Genomic DNA, 20,387 nt, shown 5'->3' on the forward strand with positions numbered 1-20,387 from the left:
TGTCTGGACTGTATCTGAACTGACTATCTGGACTGACTATCTGGACTGACTGTCTGGACTGACTATCTGGACTGACTATCTGAACTGACTATCTGGACTGACTATCTGGACTGACTGTCTGGACTGACTGTCTGGACTGTATCTGAACTGACTATCTGGACTGACTATCTGGACTGACTGTCTGGACTGACTGTCTGGACTGACTGTCTGGACTGACTATCTGGACTGACTGTCTGGACTGTATCTGGACTGACTATCTGGACTGACTGTCTGGACTGACTGTCTGGACTGTATCTGGACTGACTGTCTGGACTGACTGTCTGGACTGACTGTCTGGACTGACTGTCTGGACTGTATCTGGACTGACTATCTGGACTGACTGTCTGGACTGTATCTGGACTGACTGTCTGGACTGACTATCTGGACTGACTGTCTGGACTGTATCTGGACTGACTATCTGGACTGACTATCTGGACTGACTGTCTGGACTGACTGTCTGGACTGACTGTCTGGACTGACTATCTGGACTGTATCTGGACTGACTATCTGGACTGACTATCTGGACTGACTGTCTGGACTGTATCTGGACTGACTATCTGGACTGACTGTCTGGACTGACTGTCTGGACTGTATCTGGACTGACTATCTGGACTGACTGTCTGGACTGACTGTCTGGACTGTATCTGGACTGACTGTCTGGACTGTATCTGGACTGACTATCTGGACTGACTGTCTGGACTGACTATCTGGACTGTATCTGGACTGACTATCTGGACTGACTATCTGGACTGACTGTCTGGACTGTATCTGGACTGACTATCTGGACTGACTGTCTGGACTGACTGTCTGGACTGTATCTGGACTGACTATCTGGACTGACTGTCTGGACTGACTGTCTGGACTGTATCTGGACTGACTGTCTGGACTGTATCTGGACTGACTATCTGGACTGTATCTGGACTGACTATCTGGACTGACTGTCTGGACTGACTGTCTGGACTGACTGTCTGGACTGTATCTGGACTGACTATCTGGACTGTATCTGGACTGACTGTCTGGACTGACTATCTGGACTGTATCTGGACTGACTATCTGGACTGTATCTGGACTGACTGTCTGGACTGTATCTGGACTGTCGAACTGAACTTTTCAATAAGAAACACTTGTCTTTGTACGTTTTGCTACGGCGTCCTCCATACGACCCTGAGTACACTACTCCGAAGTACACTACACCTGAGTACACTACTCCGAAGTACACTACACCTGAGTACACTACTCCGAAGTACACTACACCTGAGTACACTACTCCGAAGTACACTACACCTGAAAACACTACACCAAAGTAGCAGCTTTAAAGCCTACTACTAAAGGGTGTGAGTCTGAGATGTGCGTTTTGAACTGGTGACTTACCGTTGACTGTTAGGTTGTAAACTGCAGACCACCCAATACTGTACTCACGTCATCCTTTGGACTGAAGCAGCTGTCTATTGATATGGAATGTGTGTTCCTTGTTTGAAGTACTGTATTATGTTGACAAAAACATGTCATAGACGTTTGAATAGCTACTGACATGACTTACTACTGACGTGTTGCCCAGTTGGGTAGGCCCAGGGTAAGGCCGTATTACAGCCTTGGTTACTTTGGATAGGCCCAGGGTAAGGCCGTGTTACAGCCTTGGTTACTTGATATCACGTTATTACAGCCTTGGTTACTTGATATCACGTTATTACAGCCTTGGTTACTTGATATCATGTTATTACAGCCTTGGTTACTTGATATCATGTTATTACGGCCTTGGTTACTTGATATCATGTTATTACGGCCTTGGTTACTTGATATCACGTTATTACAGCCTTGGTTACTTGATATCACGTTATTACAGCCTTGGTTACTTGATATCATGTTATTACAGCCTTGGTTACTTGATATCATGTTATTACAGCCTTGGTTACTTGATATCATGTTATTACAGCCTTGGTTATTTGATATCATGTTATTACAGCCTTGGTTACTTGATATCATGTTATTACAGCCTTGGTTACTTGATATCACGTTATTACAGCCTTGGTTACTTGATATCATGTTATTACAGCCTTGGTTACTTGATATCATGTTATTACGGCCTTGGTTACTTGATATCATGTTATTACGGCCTTGGTTACTTGATATCACGTTATTACAGCCTTGGTTACTTGATATCACGTTATTACAGCCTTGGTTACTTGATATCATGTTATTACAGCCTTGGTTACTTGATATCATGTTATTACAGCCTTGGTTACTTGATATCACGTTATTACAGCCTTGGTTACTTGATATCATGTTATTACAGCCTTGGTTACTTGATATCATGTTATTACAGCCTTGGTTACTTGATATCATGTTATTACAGCCTTGGTTATTTGATATCATGTTATTACAGCATTGGTTACTTGATATCATGTTATTACAGCCTTGGTTACTTGATATCACATTATTACAGCCTTGGTTACTTGATATCATGTTATTACAGCCTTGGTTACTTGATATCATGTTATTACGGCCTTGGTTACTTGATATCACGTTATTACAGCCTTGGTTACTTGATATCATGTTATTACGGCCTTGGTTACTTGATATCATGTTATTACGGCCTTGGTTACTTGATATCACGTTATTACGGCCTTGGTTACTTGATATCACGTTATTACAGCCTTGGTTACTTGATATCACGTTATTACAGCCTTGGTTACTTGATATCATGTTATTACGGCCTTGGTTACTTGATATCATATTATTACGGCCTTGGTTACTTGATATCATATTATTACGGCCTTGGTTACTTGACGTGCTAGGTGGTGGTGATGACCACTGACTGAACTTGATTATTGTGTGTGTCCCAAATTGCACCATATTTCCTACATTGGGAGTGGACATTATGTTCACATTGTATATATTTTAATGCCTCTTGTGTTTCAGGAATCATTGATTTGCCGACAAATCTTAATAAAGATCCAACTGTCTTACTTTCCTTTGGATTGAGTTTTGTCATCATCGTTGTTGAAGGGAACTATGCTCACGCTAGCCTGAGTGCCAGTATGTTTGTGCTATCATGCCAACTCCTTGTCACTCATTTAGCTTGACAATGACAGCATTGGAGTTATCAAGAGAACAAACAAATCTGGGACCAGGCTATGCTCACCAGCTGACAGCTCCCGATTCCTAAAATGATTAAAAGCTTTGACATGATGGAGACAGGTCAGAAATATGCAGCGTCCCATAGAACAACCACGGACCAGAACCCTAGAATGAAAACGCTGTGCATGGCTCCGCTCTGTATAGTTGGCATATAACAGCACGTGGAACTGTTTCCTGTACTTCATCTCATCTGTGTGTTGCTGCATTTCATGGTTGTAGCAACTTCATAAAAAGGCATTTTTAAGGCTACCTCTTACGCAGTGTGCTGGTTTTCCCTTCGAAACATTCCTGAATGGGAGAGATTATGTAGTCCTGAAATTGCTGGCAGTCTGCCAGTAGTGTTGCCGCAGACCATGTGACAAGTCTTTACAACACCATGTCCGCATCCCAAATGGCACCCTTATTCACTAAATAGTGCACTACTTTTGATGGGCTCTGGTCAAAACTAGTGCACTGTATAGGGAATAGGGTTCCATTTGGGAAGTAGTCTATTAGTCCAGAGGTTCCCAGGTCTTCTCCTCAGTCAGTTTTTCCTCATTACCTCACCGTGCCTGCTGTGTTGGTGCTGCTGCCTGTACTGGGCCTGCTGTGTTGGTGCTGCCTGCACTGGGCCTGCTGTGTTGGTGCTGCCTGCACTGGACCTGCGGTGTTGGTGCTGCTGCCTGCACTGGGCCTGCTGTGTTGGTGCTGCTGCCTGCACTGGGCCTGCTGTGTTGGTGCTGCTGCCTGCACTGGGCCTGCTGTGTTGGTGCTGCTGCCTGCACTGGGCCTGCTGTGTTGGTGCTGCTGCCTGCACTGGGCCTGCTGTGTTGGTGCTGCTGCCTGCACTGGGCCTGCTCCTACTCTGCTCCAGTCTGTGTGTGTCTGGGGGGCAAGGTGCGGATCTGGCCAGCATGAAGATCCTGTCACAGAGGGGTCACCAGATCACTGTGATCGCACACCGTCAGCAACAGTTTCCTCGACGTCGGCGGCTACCGCTTCGAGATCCTCCAGGTTCCCTTCACCGGGCAGGAAGTCAAGGAGTAGATGGATAAGATGCTGAGATACTGGAAATACGACATGCCCAATGGCAATTTAATCCAGTCATCAGTGAAGGTCAAGGCCACGATAGATGTTGGCGTGAGGCAGAAACAGGAAGTCTGTAAAGCGCTGTTATCTGAGCTGCTGGAGAGACTGTGGAGTGAACAGTATGACGTTCTGACCTCTGACCCCAGGACTATAGATGGGGAGCTTCTTGCAGAGACTACCCTTCGTCCTCACGATGCTCTTCTTCTTTGGTAACAAACACCATGGAACGACTCTGCAGGCAAATGCCATCACCCCTGTTCCTTTACGTCCCAGGCAATGGTTTTGAATACACTGACAAAATGACTTTTGCTCAGCGACTGAAAAACCCTGTTTTGTATATCTCGAGACATCTTGTTCAAAGATCGTGGCAGCAACGAGGTTTTTGGTAAAGATATATAGCTCCATCATATTCAAGAGTCAGTGGTAGCCATACCTTCGGTTTGTTTGACCTTTAACCGAGCCCATCTCTTTCAGACAGTGTAGGCCAAGTAAGGATGGGGGGTGCAATAGTCCCTTTTCAGTCAGTTATCTCTTTCAGACAGTGTAGGGGCGGGGACAGACAGTGTAGGGGCGGGGACAGACAGTGTAGGGGCGGGGACAGACAGTGTAGGGGCGGGGACAGACAGTGTAGGGGCGGGGACAGACAGTGTAGGGGCGGGGACAGACAGTGTAGGGGCGGGGACAGACAGTGTAGGGGCGGGGACAGACAGTGTAGGGGCGGGGACAGACAGTGTAGGGCGGGGACAGACAGTGTAGGGGCGGGGACAGACAGTGTAGGGGCGGGGACAGACAGTGTAGGGGCGGGGACAGACAGTGTAGGGGCGGGGATGCAATGTTTAAGAGCTCAGTTGGTGTTTGTTTTTCAGAATGTGTCTCTAAGGCTCCTCCATGTCTGGTTTTTATAAAGTCATATGAGCTGAAATACCAGACTAAGGAGTGGAAGGGAAAGTGTATTATTGGGAACTTGGCCAGGGCCCGTAGTATCCCCAAACAGGGGCCCGTAGTATCCCCAAACAGGGGCCCGTAGTATCCCCAAACAGGGGCCCGTAGTATCCCCAAACAGGGGCCCGTAGTATCCCCAAACAGGGGCCCGTAGTATCCCCAAACAGGGGCCCGTAGTATCCCCAAACAGGGGCCCGTAGTATCCCCAAACAGGGGGCCCGTAGTATCCCCAAACAGGGGCCCGTAGTATCCCCAAACAGGGGCCCGTAGTATCCCCAAACAGGGGCCCGTAGTATCCCCAAACAGGGGCCCGTAGTATCCCCAAACAGGGGCCCGTAGTATCCCCAAACAGGGGCCCGTAGTATCCCCAAACAGGGGCCCGTAGTATCCCCAAACAGGGGCCCGTAGTATCCCCAAACAGGGGCCCGTAGTATCCCCAAACAGGGGCCCGTAGTATCCCCAAACAGGGGCCCGTAGTATCCCCAAACAGGGGCCCGTAGTATCCCCAAAGCATCTCAGAGCAGGAGTGCTGGTCTAGGATCAGTTTAGCCTTTTAGATCATAATGAATCAGATGATATGGAGAGAGAGGACCTGATACTAGGTCAGCACTCCTATTTGAGATGCTTTGTGGATACGGGCCCAGGTCTGAACTGAACAGAAGTGGCTCTGCCTTTGTGGGAATACTGTGGAATCCAAGATCCTGTCACAGTGGGGTATGTGTTTGTTCTGTGTTCATGCTTTCCCCTCATTGAAAAAGACTTGACTCAGGTTAAGGAGTTACACAACGGTTTATTGGCATATTACCCTCTGACCACTCCCTCTTTCACAGTGTTGTTGATCTCACACCGACGAATGTGAGTCAAAACCTGCTGTTTTTTAAGACTTTGTATCTTATTTGCCTATTCCTCTCTGGGTGTATGTGGCCACCCTGAATGCATCAACCTCCACTCCCTGAATGCCTCAACGTCCACTCCCTGAATGCCTCAACCTCCACTCCTTGAATGCCTCAACCTCCACTCCTTGAATGCCTCAACCTCCACTCCCTGAATACCTCAACCTCCACTCCTTGAATGCCTCAACCTCCACTCCTTGAATGCCTCAACCTCCACTCCTTGGATGCCTCAACCTCCACTCCCTGAATGCATCAACCTCCACTCCCTGAATGCCTCAACCTCCACTCCTTGAATGCATCAACCTCCACTCCCTGAATGCATCAACCTCCACTCCCTGAATGCATCAACCTCCACTCCTTGAATGCATCAACCTCCACTCCCTGAATGCCTCAACCTCCACTCCTTGAATGCCTCAACCTCCACTCCTTGAATGCCTCAACCTCCACTCCTTGGATGCCTCAACCTCCACTCCCTGAATGCATCAACCTCCACTCCCTGAATGCATCAACCTCCACTCCCTGAATGCATCAACCTCCACTCCTTGAATGCATCAACCTCCACTCCCTGAATGCATCAACCTCCACTCCCTGAATGCATCAACCTCCACTCCCTGAATGCATCAACCTCCACTCCTTGAATGCATCAACCTCCACTCCCTGAATGCATCAACCTCCACTCCCTGAATGTATCAAACTCCAATCCCTGAATGCCTCAACCTCCACTCCCTGAATGCCTCAACCTCCACTCCTTGAATGCATCAACCTCCACTCCCTGAATGCATCAACCTCCACTCCCTGAATGCATCAACCTCCACTCCCTGAATACATCAACCTCCAATCCCTGAATGCATCAACCTCCAATCCCTGAATGCATCAACTTCCACTCCCTGAATGCATCAACCTCCAGTCCTTGAATGCATCAACCTCCACTCCTTGAATTCCTCAACCTCCACTCCTTGAATGCATCAACCTCCACTCCTTGAATGCCTCAACCTCCACTCCTTGAATGCATCAACCTCCACTCCTTGAATGCCTCAACCTCCACTCCTTGAATGCCTCAACCTCCACTCCTTGAATTCCTCAACCTCCACTCCCTGAATGCATCAACCTCCACTCCTTGAATGCATCAACCTCCACTCCTTGAATGCATCAACCTCCACTCCCTGAATGCATCAACCTCCACTCCTTGAATGCATCAACCTCCACTCCGGTCTCTATCTACTTAGTCTCGCAGGGCCCTCCATCCAAATCTCATCTCGTTGACTAGGAACGGAAGCCTGGGTGTCCGAGGCTACTCTACTCTTCTCAGCCTTCAGAGGATGGAGTCTGCTGTGACCCTCCTCCTGCTCTGTGGGTGTCTGGGCACAGATGCATACGATCCTGGAGGAGCTAGTGAAGGGGAACCTTAGTGTCACAGTGCTGGAGTCCACCGCCTCGCTTTCCATCAACTAATGTTTTACAATGTACCCTTTGACAGAAAAGACTGGCAGGATATCCATGACTACTTCATAGACTTCTGGATGTATGAGTCTCAGAACGCGTCCATGTTGCAGATTGGCCTGTGGATCAAAGACCTGATGCAGAAAATGTATGCTCCAATGTTCCCGTGCAGTGACCTAAGGGAGTGAACGTTATTTATAATAAAGGTGAAAAATCGCACCTCTCTAAAATGAAAACGGATGGCCCTCCCTTCAGCAAAATATATTTGACCTAAACCCCCCCTGAATGCTTGAAAAAACTAAACAAGTGACCCTCCCCTATACCCAAAATAATTATTACAACAAAGTGGATAGCAGAGAACATCTCTACCGTTTACCCTCAGTTCCTGGACAGACCAGAGCCTTAGATATGCAGTTTAGAAACTGTTCTTCGTCCTGTAAGCATTACATGGCAACACAATGACTTTGACAGCGCACAGGGTGTGGGACAGAAGGTTGGGGGTTCACAGACCACCGTGGACAAGAGTAGGGGTGGAAAAATATCTACAGTGCCTTGCAAAAGTATTCATCCCCCTTGGCGTTTTTCCTATTTTGTTGCATTACAACCTGTAATTTAAAATTGATTTTTATTTGGATTTCAGGTAATGGACATACACAAAATAGTCCAAATTGGTGAAGTGAAATGAAAAAAATTACTATAAACAATCACACACAAAGACAAGGGGGCAGAGGGAACACTTATACAGGTACTGATGAGGGGATATGAACCAGGACAAGGGGGCAGAGGGAACACTTATACAGGTACTGATGAGGGGATATGAACCAGGTGTGTGTAATAAACAAGACAAAACAAATGGAATGATGAGATGAGCAGTGGCTAGAAGGCCGGTGACAACGAATGCCGAAGCCTGCCTGAACAAGGAGAGGAGGCAGCTTCGGAGGAAGTTGTGACAGTACCCACCCCTTGACGCACAGCTCGGGGACGGCCAGGAGGATGCGGAGCACGGCGAGCCGGATGGCGACGGTGGAAATCCCGCAACAGGTAGGGATCGAGGATATCCCTCACCGGGACCCAACACCGCTCCTCCGGACCGTACCCCTCCCACTCCACGAGGTACTGAAGGCCCCCCACCCGACGCCTCGAATCCAGGATGGAACGGACGGAGTACGCCGGAGCCCCCTCGATGTCCAGAGGGGGCGGAGGGACCTCCCGCACCTCAGACTCCTGGAGCGGACCAGCCACCACCGGCCTGAGGAGAGACACATGAAACGAGGAGTTAATACGGTAATCTGGAGGGAGTAGTAACCTATATGTAACCTCGTTGATTCTCCTCAGGACTTTCAACAGCCCCACAAACCACGGGCTCAGCTTCCGGCAGGGCAGGCGGAGTGGAAGATTCCGGGTCTAAAGCCAGACCCGATCAACCAGTACAAAAACCGGGGCCTCACTGCGGAGGCGGTCAACGTTGGCCTTTTGGCGACGCACAGCGCGCTGGAGGTGAACGTGAGCAGCGTTCCACATCTCCTCCGCGCGCCGAAACCAGTCATCCACCGCAGGAGCCTCGGTCTGGCTCTGATGCCACGGTGCCAGAACCGGCTGATAACCTAAAACAAAGGGGCAGAGGATAACTATAACGTATGTGTCCCCTTGTTCAATGCTCGGTAATCAATGCATGGGCGCAGACCTCCGTCATTCTTCTTCACAAAAAATTAACTTGAGGAGGCGGGCGAAGTGGAGGGATGTATGAACCCCTGGCGCAGGGACTCGGAGACGTATGTCTCCATCGCCTCCCTTTCAGCCTGCGACAGGGGAATATACATGACTCCTGGGAGGCACAGCATCTACTCGTAGGTTTATCGCGCCCCGCCCCGATGAGGTGGTAATTTGGTCGCCTGCATTTTGGAAACGCGTGAGCCGAATCGAGGTATTCGGGGGAGGTGCACGGTGGAGGAACTGTCCAGACTTTCCACCATGGTTGCACCAACGGAAACAGCTAGGCACCTACCCTGACACTCTCGCGACCAACCCCGTGAGAACCCTCTGCGGCCATGAAAAAGCTGCGGCCAAAATAATAAAAAAATGTGACGTGTTCTCTATGGGTCCTTTGGGTAACCATCGTGACTGGTGCTGTAACTTCCCTAATGAACCCTGACCCTAATGGTCGACTGTCAAGTGCTTTGATGGGCAGTGGAGTGGATAGGGGAACCAATGGAATACCTAGACTTAGAGCTAATGACCTGTCCATAAAGTCTCAGCTGCACCTGATTCGACCAGCGCCTTACACAGGGAAACTACGGGGTAGTCAGGGAAGGTGACGTGTATAGTGCAGTGTGCAGCAGAGGGCTCTGACCGAGTGTGGGTTTGCGCTACCTGGGGTGATACGAGAGTGCCCTGCCTGCCGCCTCCAGACCCTGAAGAACCCTGACGACAGCGTGCAGTATAATGTCCTCTTCTGCCACAAGAGTGACACTGAAGCTGTCCTCCTCCGTTCTTCCGGATCGCTGCCCCACCCAGCTCCATCGGAACGGACTCCGAGTTGGGGGGCAGGCCACTACCGGGACGTCCTCTAGCAGCCAGCAGGTTGTCCAATGGGATGGCCATGTCCACCAGCTGGTCGAGATTAACATGGAATCCCGGCAGGCTAGCTCCCTTCGGACGTCCTCTCACAGGCTGCACCGGAATCCATCAATCAGGGCCCGCTCGTTCCACCCGGACCCAGCTCCTAGGTTCCGAAACTCCAGGGCGAAGTCCTGCGCGGTCCTCATCCCCTGCCTCAGTTGGACCAGACTCTCGCCCGCCTCTCATCCTTCGGGCGGGTGGTCGAAGACTGCCCGGAAGAGGTGAGCGAACTCCCCGTAGTTGTCCAACGCATTTCCTCCTCCTCTCCAGACCGCGTTGGCCCACTCCAGGGCTTTCCCCGAGAGGCAGGAGACGTGGCCGGATCCGGTCGCTCAGCTGGTCCTGATGCGTCGGGTCCTCTCCTCTCCAGGCATTGGACGACCTGGAGAACCAGATCCATCGCTTCTCCCAAGCTGGCAAGCATCCTGGACTTCTCGTGGACCCGTGCCACGACTCCAGGCATGGGCTCTTCTCCTGCTGACTCCATGGCAGGTGTGTGATTCTGTGGCGTGTGATTCGGAAGGAGTCAGGCGCAGGAGGGTAAATCACAGAATAAAGGTTTATTCTGTATATATGTCGATACAAAGTACAAGGAGCTCCACCGAGCTCATATAACCTCCACAATAAACAATCACACACAAAGACAAGGGGGCAGAGGGAACACTTATACAGCTACTGATGAGGGGCTATGAACCAGGACAAGGGGGCAGAGGGAACACTTATACAGCTACTGATGAGGGGCTATGAACCAGGACAAGGGGGCAGAGGGAACACTTATACAGGTACTGATGAGGGGCTATGAACCAGGACAAGGGGGCAGAGGGAACACTTATACAGGTACTGATGAGGGGCTATGAACCAGGACAAGGGGGCAGAGGGAACACTTATACAGGTACTGATGAGGGGCTATGAACCAGGACAAGGGGGCAGAGGGAAGACTTATACAGGTACTGATGAGGGGATATGAACCAGGTGTGTGTAATAAACAAGACAAAACAAATGGAATGATGAGATGAGGAGCGGCAGTGGCTAGAAGGCCGGTGACGACGAACGCCGAAGCCTGCCCGAACAAGGAGAGGAGGCAGCTTTGGAGGAAGTCGTGACACAAGCGGCACCATGAAGACCAAGGAGCTCTCCAAACAGGTCAGGGACAAAGTTGTGGAGAAGTACAGATCAGGGTTGGGTTATAAAAAAAATATCTGAAACTTTGAACATCCCACGGAGCACCATTAAATCCATTATTAAAAAGATGGAAAGAATATGGCACCCCAAGCCGGTTTCAGACGGCTACCGCAAGAACACCAAATAGGGTGCAGACAGGCTGTGTGAAGGCAAAGCTTCTGAAAGACATGTCTCTGTGTGTGTTGCGCTTTTTTCTCCGAGTTGTAAAAGCAAGCAGAGCAGAAACCGGCTACTCTTTATTTGACTGATGTAGCTGGCAAGGTAAGTGCTATTTGACTTAACAGAAAAAAAGTATTTATTCTAGTGTAACTGACATGAAACGTTAGCTACAGTAATGTTTTATCCCCTCTCGACTGAAGTTGTCTGAAGAGAATGAACTAGCTAGCTAGTAGCTACCACAGCCAGTTAAGCTCTAGCCTCATTGGTCACCATAGCAACACCCACCCGTAGTATGCGCTCCACCAGGTATATCCCACTGGTCATCCCCAAAGCCAACACCTCCTTTGGCCGCCATTCCTTCCAGTTCTCTGCTGCCAATGACTGGAACGAACTGCAAAAATCTCTGAAGCTGGAGACTCTTATCTCCCTCACTAACTTTAAGCATCAGTTGTCAGAGCACCTTACCGATCACTGCACCTGTACACAGCCCATCTGTAATTAGCCCACCCAACTACCTCATCCCCATATTGTTATTTATTTTGCTCATTTGCACCCCAGTATCTCTATTTGCACATCATCTCTTGCACATCTATAATTCCAGTGTTAATACAAATTGTAATTATTTTGCACTATGGCCTATTTATTGCCTTACCTCCATAACTTGCTACATTTGCACACACTGTATATATATTTTCTGTTGTATTTTTGACTTTATGTTTTGTTTACCCCATATGTAACTCTGTGTTGTTGTTTTTATCGCACTGCTTTGCTTTATCTTGGCCAGGTCGCAGTTGTAAATGAGAACTTGTTCTCAACTGGCTTACCTGGTTAAATAAAGGTTAAATAAAAAATATATTAAAAAATAAAAGCCTCTAGCTATCTGCCAGGTAGGAGTATCTAACAGCTGTTGTGTGTATGGAAATGTTTTGTAGCCTTTTTGACCCTGTTTCAACAGAAGGCAATTAACTTGGCTAGTTTTCGTCAGTTGATGTACCATTAGAGCTAGCCAAAAGTTGGCTAACGTTAGCTAGCTAGCTCACTAACTTTAGCTATTATTTTTGCCTCAATCACACTAGACCTGAATCGAACGATGAAACCAGCGGCCAAACGATTGAAGGCCAATATTCAGACATTTTTTGACAGCGCAATGTGAGTTTTTATTAGAGTCAGTATAGCAATGTAAGGTCATTGATCTGTCAGTTTCCCAAGCTAATTCTCCACTTTTCACACTGACATGGTATAAACAGCTCCTCAGGCTACACTGTCATGGTGCACAGTCAGTACACAACACTATGCTCATCATGTCTTAGCAGCATCAGATGGTGACAGGTGTCCCTGTAGGGTCAGACAGCCAAGGAAGACCAGTCTGTCTACGGAGCTCAGGTGAATTTTGCAGTATATTATAACAATCAGTGAATGGATACAAAGTTGATGGGTGGGCCACAGTCTGGGATCTGGGAATAATGGTCATTTCAATTATTGAACCATTGATTCCATTCCTGGATAATATAATGTATAAATGTACGCCAAGGTAATTCTTTGTCATGCCTCATCTGAGCAGGTCTCAGCAGGGTAACCAGGGAAGACCAGTCTTTTGCAGATACAAGACTTTATTCTGAGGTGAATATTTTGCAGATACAAGACTTTATTCTATCAGTGCAGCAAACGCTGGACAAGCCAGAAACTTCAAAGATTGAAACTATTTTAAGGCAGTCTGACAAACCTCAAGTAGATTTTCAAACTGTATTATAGGTTGATAGAGGCTGTTCCCCGATGACACAAAACATGTCAAACAAAAAATGTGAGGAAGACCTGGGAGACGCTATTGATGATGATGAATGGATACAGATATATTTGAATGCTCATATAATGTTCATATCATCTCAGACATAAATGACTGCAGTTTAAGACCATCCATAGAACAATACTATATGCCAGTGAAACTAAATATCATGTAGTCGGATATGTAATTCCTCTGCTGAAAAAACACAAAATGGGACATATTTGCATGTTATGATCTTGTGGCTGAATTCTGGCAAAGAGTATGTTATTTTATCTCAGCACGTCTACAGATTCTCCCTTTTTTTTTGTTTGCTTGAAAATGTTGATACCGGAGCCTGTTATCGGAAGAAACTGTGTAACCTAGCATTTATAGCGGCTAAGAAATGCATTGCCGTTAATTGGAAGGTTGGTTATCCTCCCACAATGTCACAATGGATGGCAGAAATGTCAAGTTATGTATCACTAGATTTGATTTATAACAAGATTAAGGGTATAGTGGGCAATTTTCATAAAGTCTGGGTGCCTTATATGGACAAAAAGGGGTCTGTATTGACAACATGAGATTTTTTTAGTCCAGCAGTCGCAAATAGATGTTTCTTTCATGGCACACGAGACACCTGCCTGATTTGCTCCGGTCTCAGTGGACTAATCCATTGAGGAGGCCACGGGGGTGACATGGACCAAGAATATGGGGATTATGGCGCCTGTCTCACTAGACTAATCCATTGAGGAGGCCGCGGGGGTGACACGGCCCAAGAATATGGGGATTGTGGCGCCTGTCTCACTGGACTAATCCATTGAGGAGGCCGCGGGGGTGACACGGTCCAAGAATATGGGGATTGTGGCTCAGATACACAAGGCACATCTCTCTCCAGAATGCATTATCTCCCGCCATTTCCTGGGTATTCAATGTTTCATAACTTCATTGTGTGCATTGTTTGCTGTGTCTATCAATTCCCCATTACATATTTCACCAGTAGTAGCCTACATTTACCGTTAATTCCCATAATTTATAATCTGAAATGTTTGTTTGGTTACGGTAATTTATGGTAATGCATTCAATATATTATCAGGGCCTAATATTACTTTTTTGGTCTACCAGCCACTGTCAAGTAGATAAAAAAAATGTTTTACCAGCCAAAATATTTTTTTCAGCTAAAATGACACCAACAAAACAAAACAAAACAGATGAGCATGCTTTGTCATGTTTCTAAAACAGTAAATGTATACTAGTTAGAAGTAATGTGGTATATTATTTAATTTCAGATTTTTAACCAAAATATCACAGATGAGACAAAAATGTTCACCTGCCCATTTAAGGGCGGGAGGTTACCGTGGTAACGCGGCTCCAGAGTCATGTGCCTTATGCCTGTGAGATTTGAGTCTGACTAGTAGCAGCGTTGTCTTCTCTTCCCTGGCAGTTGAAACTCAAACATTGAAAAACAACCTAGCTTGTGAACAAAACAATGTAAATAGCCAAGAAACACAAGGACAAAATCTCACTTCAGTAGACTTTAGTTTCAAGTAAATTAGACCAACTGTTGTGCCTGTGCACAGCGCTTCTAAACACCATCATTTCACTCCGCTCTTCATGTGCACAGCCCCAATGTAGCAGCTTGAGGTAGGATAGGCTATAGGATTTGTAGTTCTTTGACTTTGTGCAATTAATTTTCCAGCTATGAAACAAAACGGCAGAAATAATTAAACAGCTACTGCAGCATTTACTTTGATATAGATGTGATCAAACAATTTTTATTCACAAATGCGAGTGAAATGCTCGCACTGCAGAGCCCTGACCACGTACCAACGTGGCTGGTGAAATGGACATCTTTACCCGCCATGCCAAAATCTACCTGTATTTGGCAAAGGGCAGGTGTTAATTTGCCAAAATCTACCTGTATTTGGCAAAGGGCAGGTGTTAATTTTAGGCCCTGTATTATTATTATTATTATTATTATTATTACAGTCATTTGGGCCTACAGTTCTCATTGTCTTAGTGGACATGTGTTTTGCAGAACTCACAACCTATGCTACACTTGTGAGAACCAAGTTTTTTTTTTTTTATGAATTTTGTCAATTTATGAATCATCTTTTGTTTGAAACGCTCCTGTCAATGTTGAGTAAGGACGGGCACCTGATGATGCATATAGAAGTAGGACCAGTCTACATGGCCTGCACCCAAATGGAGGCCTATAAATGTGCCCATTTGGGGATGTCTGATAGTATTTCTGATTGTCTTAACTCACCACCACTAATGAGCTGTGGAGTTTGTCAAAGTAATGTTTTCTTCACCTCAAACAGCAAGTAAACAAAGTATGTTTTTAGAATCAATTGAGAATGACAATAGTTCCTCAAATTATTTGAACAATATTTCCAGCTCTCTCCCTTTCGATAACCACTCGGCATGAAAGGGAAAAAACGTAATGCTCTGATCCAGTGGAAACATCATAAAATACCTGATTACTTCTTATCCCTTGCACAAATAGCCTACAGCTGTGTCTGTCCCGAGGTCACTGGTGCCGGAAACTCTGAGGGCCCAGAATATTCTATACAATGTGTCAAGTTTGCTAGCGTGAGTTTTGGGCGACCCAGCTGATAGTTGATATAGTATTTCAAGTTCGTTGCAGACAGGCCATGCATAGCCAATGTGATTTATAGGATATTTATTTTTATCAGGATATTTCCTACCTGCAGGCTGCAATGCTTTTATGTGTTGGCTTTATGTAGGCTATTTTTACATAGTTGGCAATGGCAATAAGTTACTTTTAGATTTGTATAATTTTAGACAATGATTTTGAGATACAAAGACTATTATAAATTAAATGAAACTGTTTCATGAAAATCATAACTGGCACTCAGATTGGTAGAAATGGTAAGATAAATTGGCACTTCAAATGGAAAAGGTTTGCCGACCGAACAAACGTTAGCTAGCTAGCCATAATATCTTTGGCTGTTGCAACGTTAGCTAGCTAGTTAACATTAGCCTCGCGACCATGCTCGCGATGCAAGCTTACTGAAGTGCTGTCGCGGAATATAACTAAATGTATGTTTTTTTCTCGACGTTTGGCTAGCTATCTAGCTAACTATGTCAGTTCTGTAACGGTAGGTTGGTAAAGTTAACTAACTAGCTACCTTAGCTAGATTAGTCTGACACGTCTTCTGGACTTTCTCAGACACTGTTTCACTCGTTAGCTAAGTTAGCTGGCTAGCTAGCTGTTACCATAGCTATTTGGCAGGCTTATCTCATGCTTGCATGGTGATTGATTGAGTTAGCTAGCTAGCGTTACTGTATTGGTTTTCAATGGTTTTTGTCAATGGTAGCTTTAGTCGGACTTGTGAAGTTGAGGAGGATGGACACTAATTCTGTTAGCTAGCTAACGTTAGAGTTTACCTTAAATTTGATGTAGCCAAGTTAGTTTATCTAGCTAGCTATGTTTCTAACATTTCTTTATTTCTGTACTTAAATGCAGAGGTCAAGGCCAATGAATAGACAGCTTTGTAAAGATACATTACATTTACATTTGTGTAAAGATACGCTGAACGAGTGGAACCTGGCCTCTTTGATTCCAAAGTTTGAGGGTAAGTAAAACTGAGAAATTCCTATTTGAGAGTAGGGACAGAGCTCTGGGGGGGGGGGGAGAAAAAAACAGATTTTCATTGACCCTGTGTAAAACAGCATCTACGTCTTCCACATTGTCATCGATAACCAATAGTAGAACCTTAATGGAAACCTGAAAGACTGAACTTCACCAGAGCCTCTTAGAACCATGCAGACCCTTTGGGACTAGGTACGTTTTTCAGGATTTTTTTGTTGTTGTTCTTTTCTCTCGCTGTTCAAATGAACCTACCATTGGAATTGTAGACTGATGGTTTCTTTGTCGGTGGGCAGGCGTGCAGAATCAGCAGGGGATCAAATACTGTTTTTCCCGTCACTGTATGCTGTGATGTAATTGATCTCTTATGAGTTGGACTGTGATGGGGACGATCTGCTACTCAATGCTGGGCTGTCAACCTGAAGTTACATACAGCACTGGTCTGATATGCTGGGCTGTCAACCTGAAGTTACATACAGTACTGGTCTGATATGCTGGGCTGTCAACCTGAAGTTACATACAGTACTGGTCTGATATGCTGGGCTGTCAACCTGAAGTTACATACAGTACTGGTCTGATATGCTGGGCTGTCAACCTGAAGTTACATACAGCACTGGTCTGATATGCTGGGCTGTCAACCTGAAGTTACATACAGTACTGGTCTGATATGCTGGGCTGTCAACCTGAAGTTACATACAGTACTGGTCTGATATGCTGGGCTGTCAACCTGAAGTTACATACAGTACTGGTCTGATATGCTGGGCTGTCAACCTGAAGTTACATACAGTACTGGTCTGATATGCTGGGCTGTCAACCTGAGGTTACATACAGTACTGGTCTGATATGCTGGGCTGTCAACCTGAGGTTACATACAGTACTGGTCTGATATGCTGGGCTGTCAACCTGAAGTTACATACAGTACTGGTCTGATATGCTGGGCTGTCAACCTGAGGTTACATACAGTACTGGTCTGATATGCTGGGCTGTCAACCTGAGGTTACATACAGTACTGGTCTGATATGCTGGGCTGTCAACCTGAGGTTACATACAGTACTGGTCTGATATGCTGGGCTGTCAACCTGAGGTTACATACAGTACTGGTCTGATATGCTGGGCTGTCAACCTGAGGCTACATACAGTACTGGTCTGATATGCTGGGCTGTCAACCTGAAGTTACATACAGTACTGGTCTGATATGCTGGGCTGTCAACCTGAAGTTACATACAGTACTGGTCTGATATGCTGGGCTGTCAACCTGAGGTTACATACAGTACTGGTCTGATATGCTGGGCTGTCAACCTGAGGCTACATACAGTACTGGTCTGATATGCTGGGCTGTCAACCTGAGGTTACATACAGTACTGGTCTGATATGCTGGGCTGTCAACCTGAAGTTACATACAGTACTGGTCTGATATCTGACCTTAGACTGTCATCTCTGTGTCCTCTACTGATGTGCTGGTTGACTATGTTGTTGTTGTTGTTGTTGTTGACTTCCAGATTGCTACATTGACACTTTGGAGTGTAACTCCTCTGAAAAATGGATGCACTCACTAACTGTAAGTCGCTCTGGATAAGAGCGTCTGCTAAATGACTAAAATGTAAATGTAAATTACATACACAGCTACCATAGATATTCTGGCCGTCATTTTACCATACTTGCTTTCTTGGTCATTTACACAGATATTCTGTCACAGTGACCAACTTGACAAAATCTCCCCCCTAGTGATTAAGCCTAGCAGTTAAGAGCGTTGGGCCAGTAACTGATAGGTCGCTGGTTCGAATCCCGAGCCTGCTAGGTGGAAAAATCTGCCGTTTTGCTCTTGAGCAAGGCAGTTAACCCCCAACAACAACTGCTCCCCGGGCGCTGAAGACGTGCATGTCGATTAAGGCAGCTCCCCTCACCTCTCTGATTCACGCAGTGAGTATTCTGTAAACACCACCTTTCTTATATGTGAGGGGAGGTCCTCGGGACACACATGAATACATAGGAAACACCAAGCTTGAGCAGTAGGCGGGTCTTGCCAGGTACATGTTGAAAGATTTGTTGTGTATTTTGAAAACTTATTGTTAAAAGGAATTTATAATTAATTGAATACTTTGTGCTCACAACAGAGTCAAATGTGAGAGGGCAGCCCAGATGACCAAGTGGCTGAACAACATCTGGCCGGCAAACCAGGTTGAGGAGTACATGAAGGAGACCGCGATCCAGAGGGCTCAGTGGACCAGACAGAATGGGGCCAATACAGTCGAGATAGTCCGAGAGTATTCACGTCTGCTGAATACGCCAGGCATGGTGGATTACATTTTTCCAGAAACATTAGACTTGAATTTGATTGTTTGCTGTGATTAACTAGCCTGGCTGACGTGACTCACAACGCAGGGAGAGCTGTGACCACACTGGTCTGGAAAGGAGGCTGTTTGTTTATGCAATAAATTGTGCAACGGGGTTTGATTGGTTCTCTCAAATGTTTATTTTTTCCTCTGGGTTGAGACCTCTCATTGGTTGGATTTGAAAATCCAACCATTGAAATAGAAGGGACTGAGTGTGGCTGTGGGTGAGAAAGACACAGAGGAGAGCCAACCAGTAAAAGCACAGCCCCCTTCATTATCAACGCATTGTGCCGACAACATTACATTTACATTTTTTTACATTTTAGTCATTTAGCAGACGCTCTTATCCAGAGCGACTTACAGTTAGTGAATACATATTTTCTTTATACTGGCCCCCCGTGGGAATTGAACCCACAACCCTGGCGTTGCAAACGCCATGCTCTATCAACTGAGCTACATCCCTGCCGGCCATTCCCTCCCCTACCCTGGACGACGCTGGGCCAATTGTGCGCCGCCCATGAGTCTCCCGGTCGCGGCCGGCTGCGACAGAGCCTGGATTCGAACCAGGATCTCTAGTGGCACAGCTTGCACTGCGACCACTGCGCCACATCAAAGAGACATTCCAGACTCTGAAGTCAGGAGGACATCAAGAGTTAGGTGTTAGCCAGACTAGTGATTTAAAAGTAATTGTTTGTCTGGCTACAACATAACACAATTTGAAAGTCATATGGGGCAGAGTCTCACAAGCATTAGAAACAGCATCGGGTGGGAACATGTGGATCTGAGCAAATGTGATGTCATTCATGTTTATGGATATGTATGTAAATGTTAAGTTGTCTGTTGTTTTTTTTCAATGTATGTTCTTGTTTGAAAAAAACAACAAAGTAAAATAAAATATTACAAAAAAGTAATTGTCTGCTTTACTACAGATTGCTCAGGACTTAAACCCGGACATGAAACATGGGACCAACACTTTATATGTTGCGTTTATATTTCTGTTCAGTGTATTTAATCTGTAGCCTAATAAACTGCATACCTTCCGGAGTCGTAGGACCACACAACATATCATCGCGTGACTCCAAGTTTACTTCGATATGATTGTTATTATATCAATATTTGACTTTCCACCGCCATTTCTTGCATAATTAATTTTAAAGACACAGAAAGATCCCACCATGTCGAACAAACAAATTGTATAT

General features: G+C 46.2%; 1 protein-coding gene across 1 annotated transcript; it reads right to left on the bottom strand.

The window, feature by feature from the left end:
* Positions 1–1,074: 1,074 nt before the first annotated feature.
* On the bottom strand, positions 1,075–3,004 carry LOC121583149 (putative uncharacterized protein DDB_G0286901). The gene is made up of 2 exons (XM_041899350.1): positions 1,234–3,004; positions 1,075–1,203 (listed from the first exon to the last, which is right to left on the bottom strand). Exon 1 carries the CDS (start codon positions 2,914–2,916, stop codon positions 1,636–1,638), a length of 1,281 nt encoding a protein of 426 aa, XP_041755284.1. The 5' UTR covers positions 2,917–3,004; the 3' UTR covers positions 1,075–1,203; positions 1,234–1,635.
* Between the last annotated feature and the right edge of the window lie 17,383 nt (positions 3,005–20,387).

The sequence above is a fragment of the Coregonus clupeaformis genome, chromosome 15 (genome assembly GCF_020615455.1).
Source record: "Coregonus clupeaformis isolate EN_2021a chromosome 15, ASM2061545v1, whole genome shotgun sequence".
In the NCBI taxonomy this organism is placed as follows: domain Eukaryota; kingdom Metazoa; phylum Chordata; class Actinopteri; order Salmoniformes; family Salmonidae; genus Coregonus; species Coregonus clupeaformis.

Excerpts from the sequence above, each read along its gene's own strand:
- LOC121583149 (XM_041899350.1), bottom strand. The coding sequence starts at position 2,916 with ATGTCCACTCCCAATGTAGGAAATATGGTGCAATTTGGGACACACACA.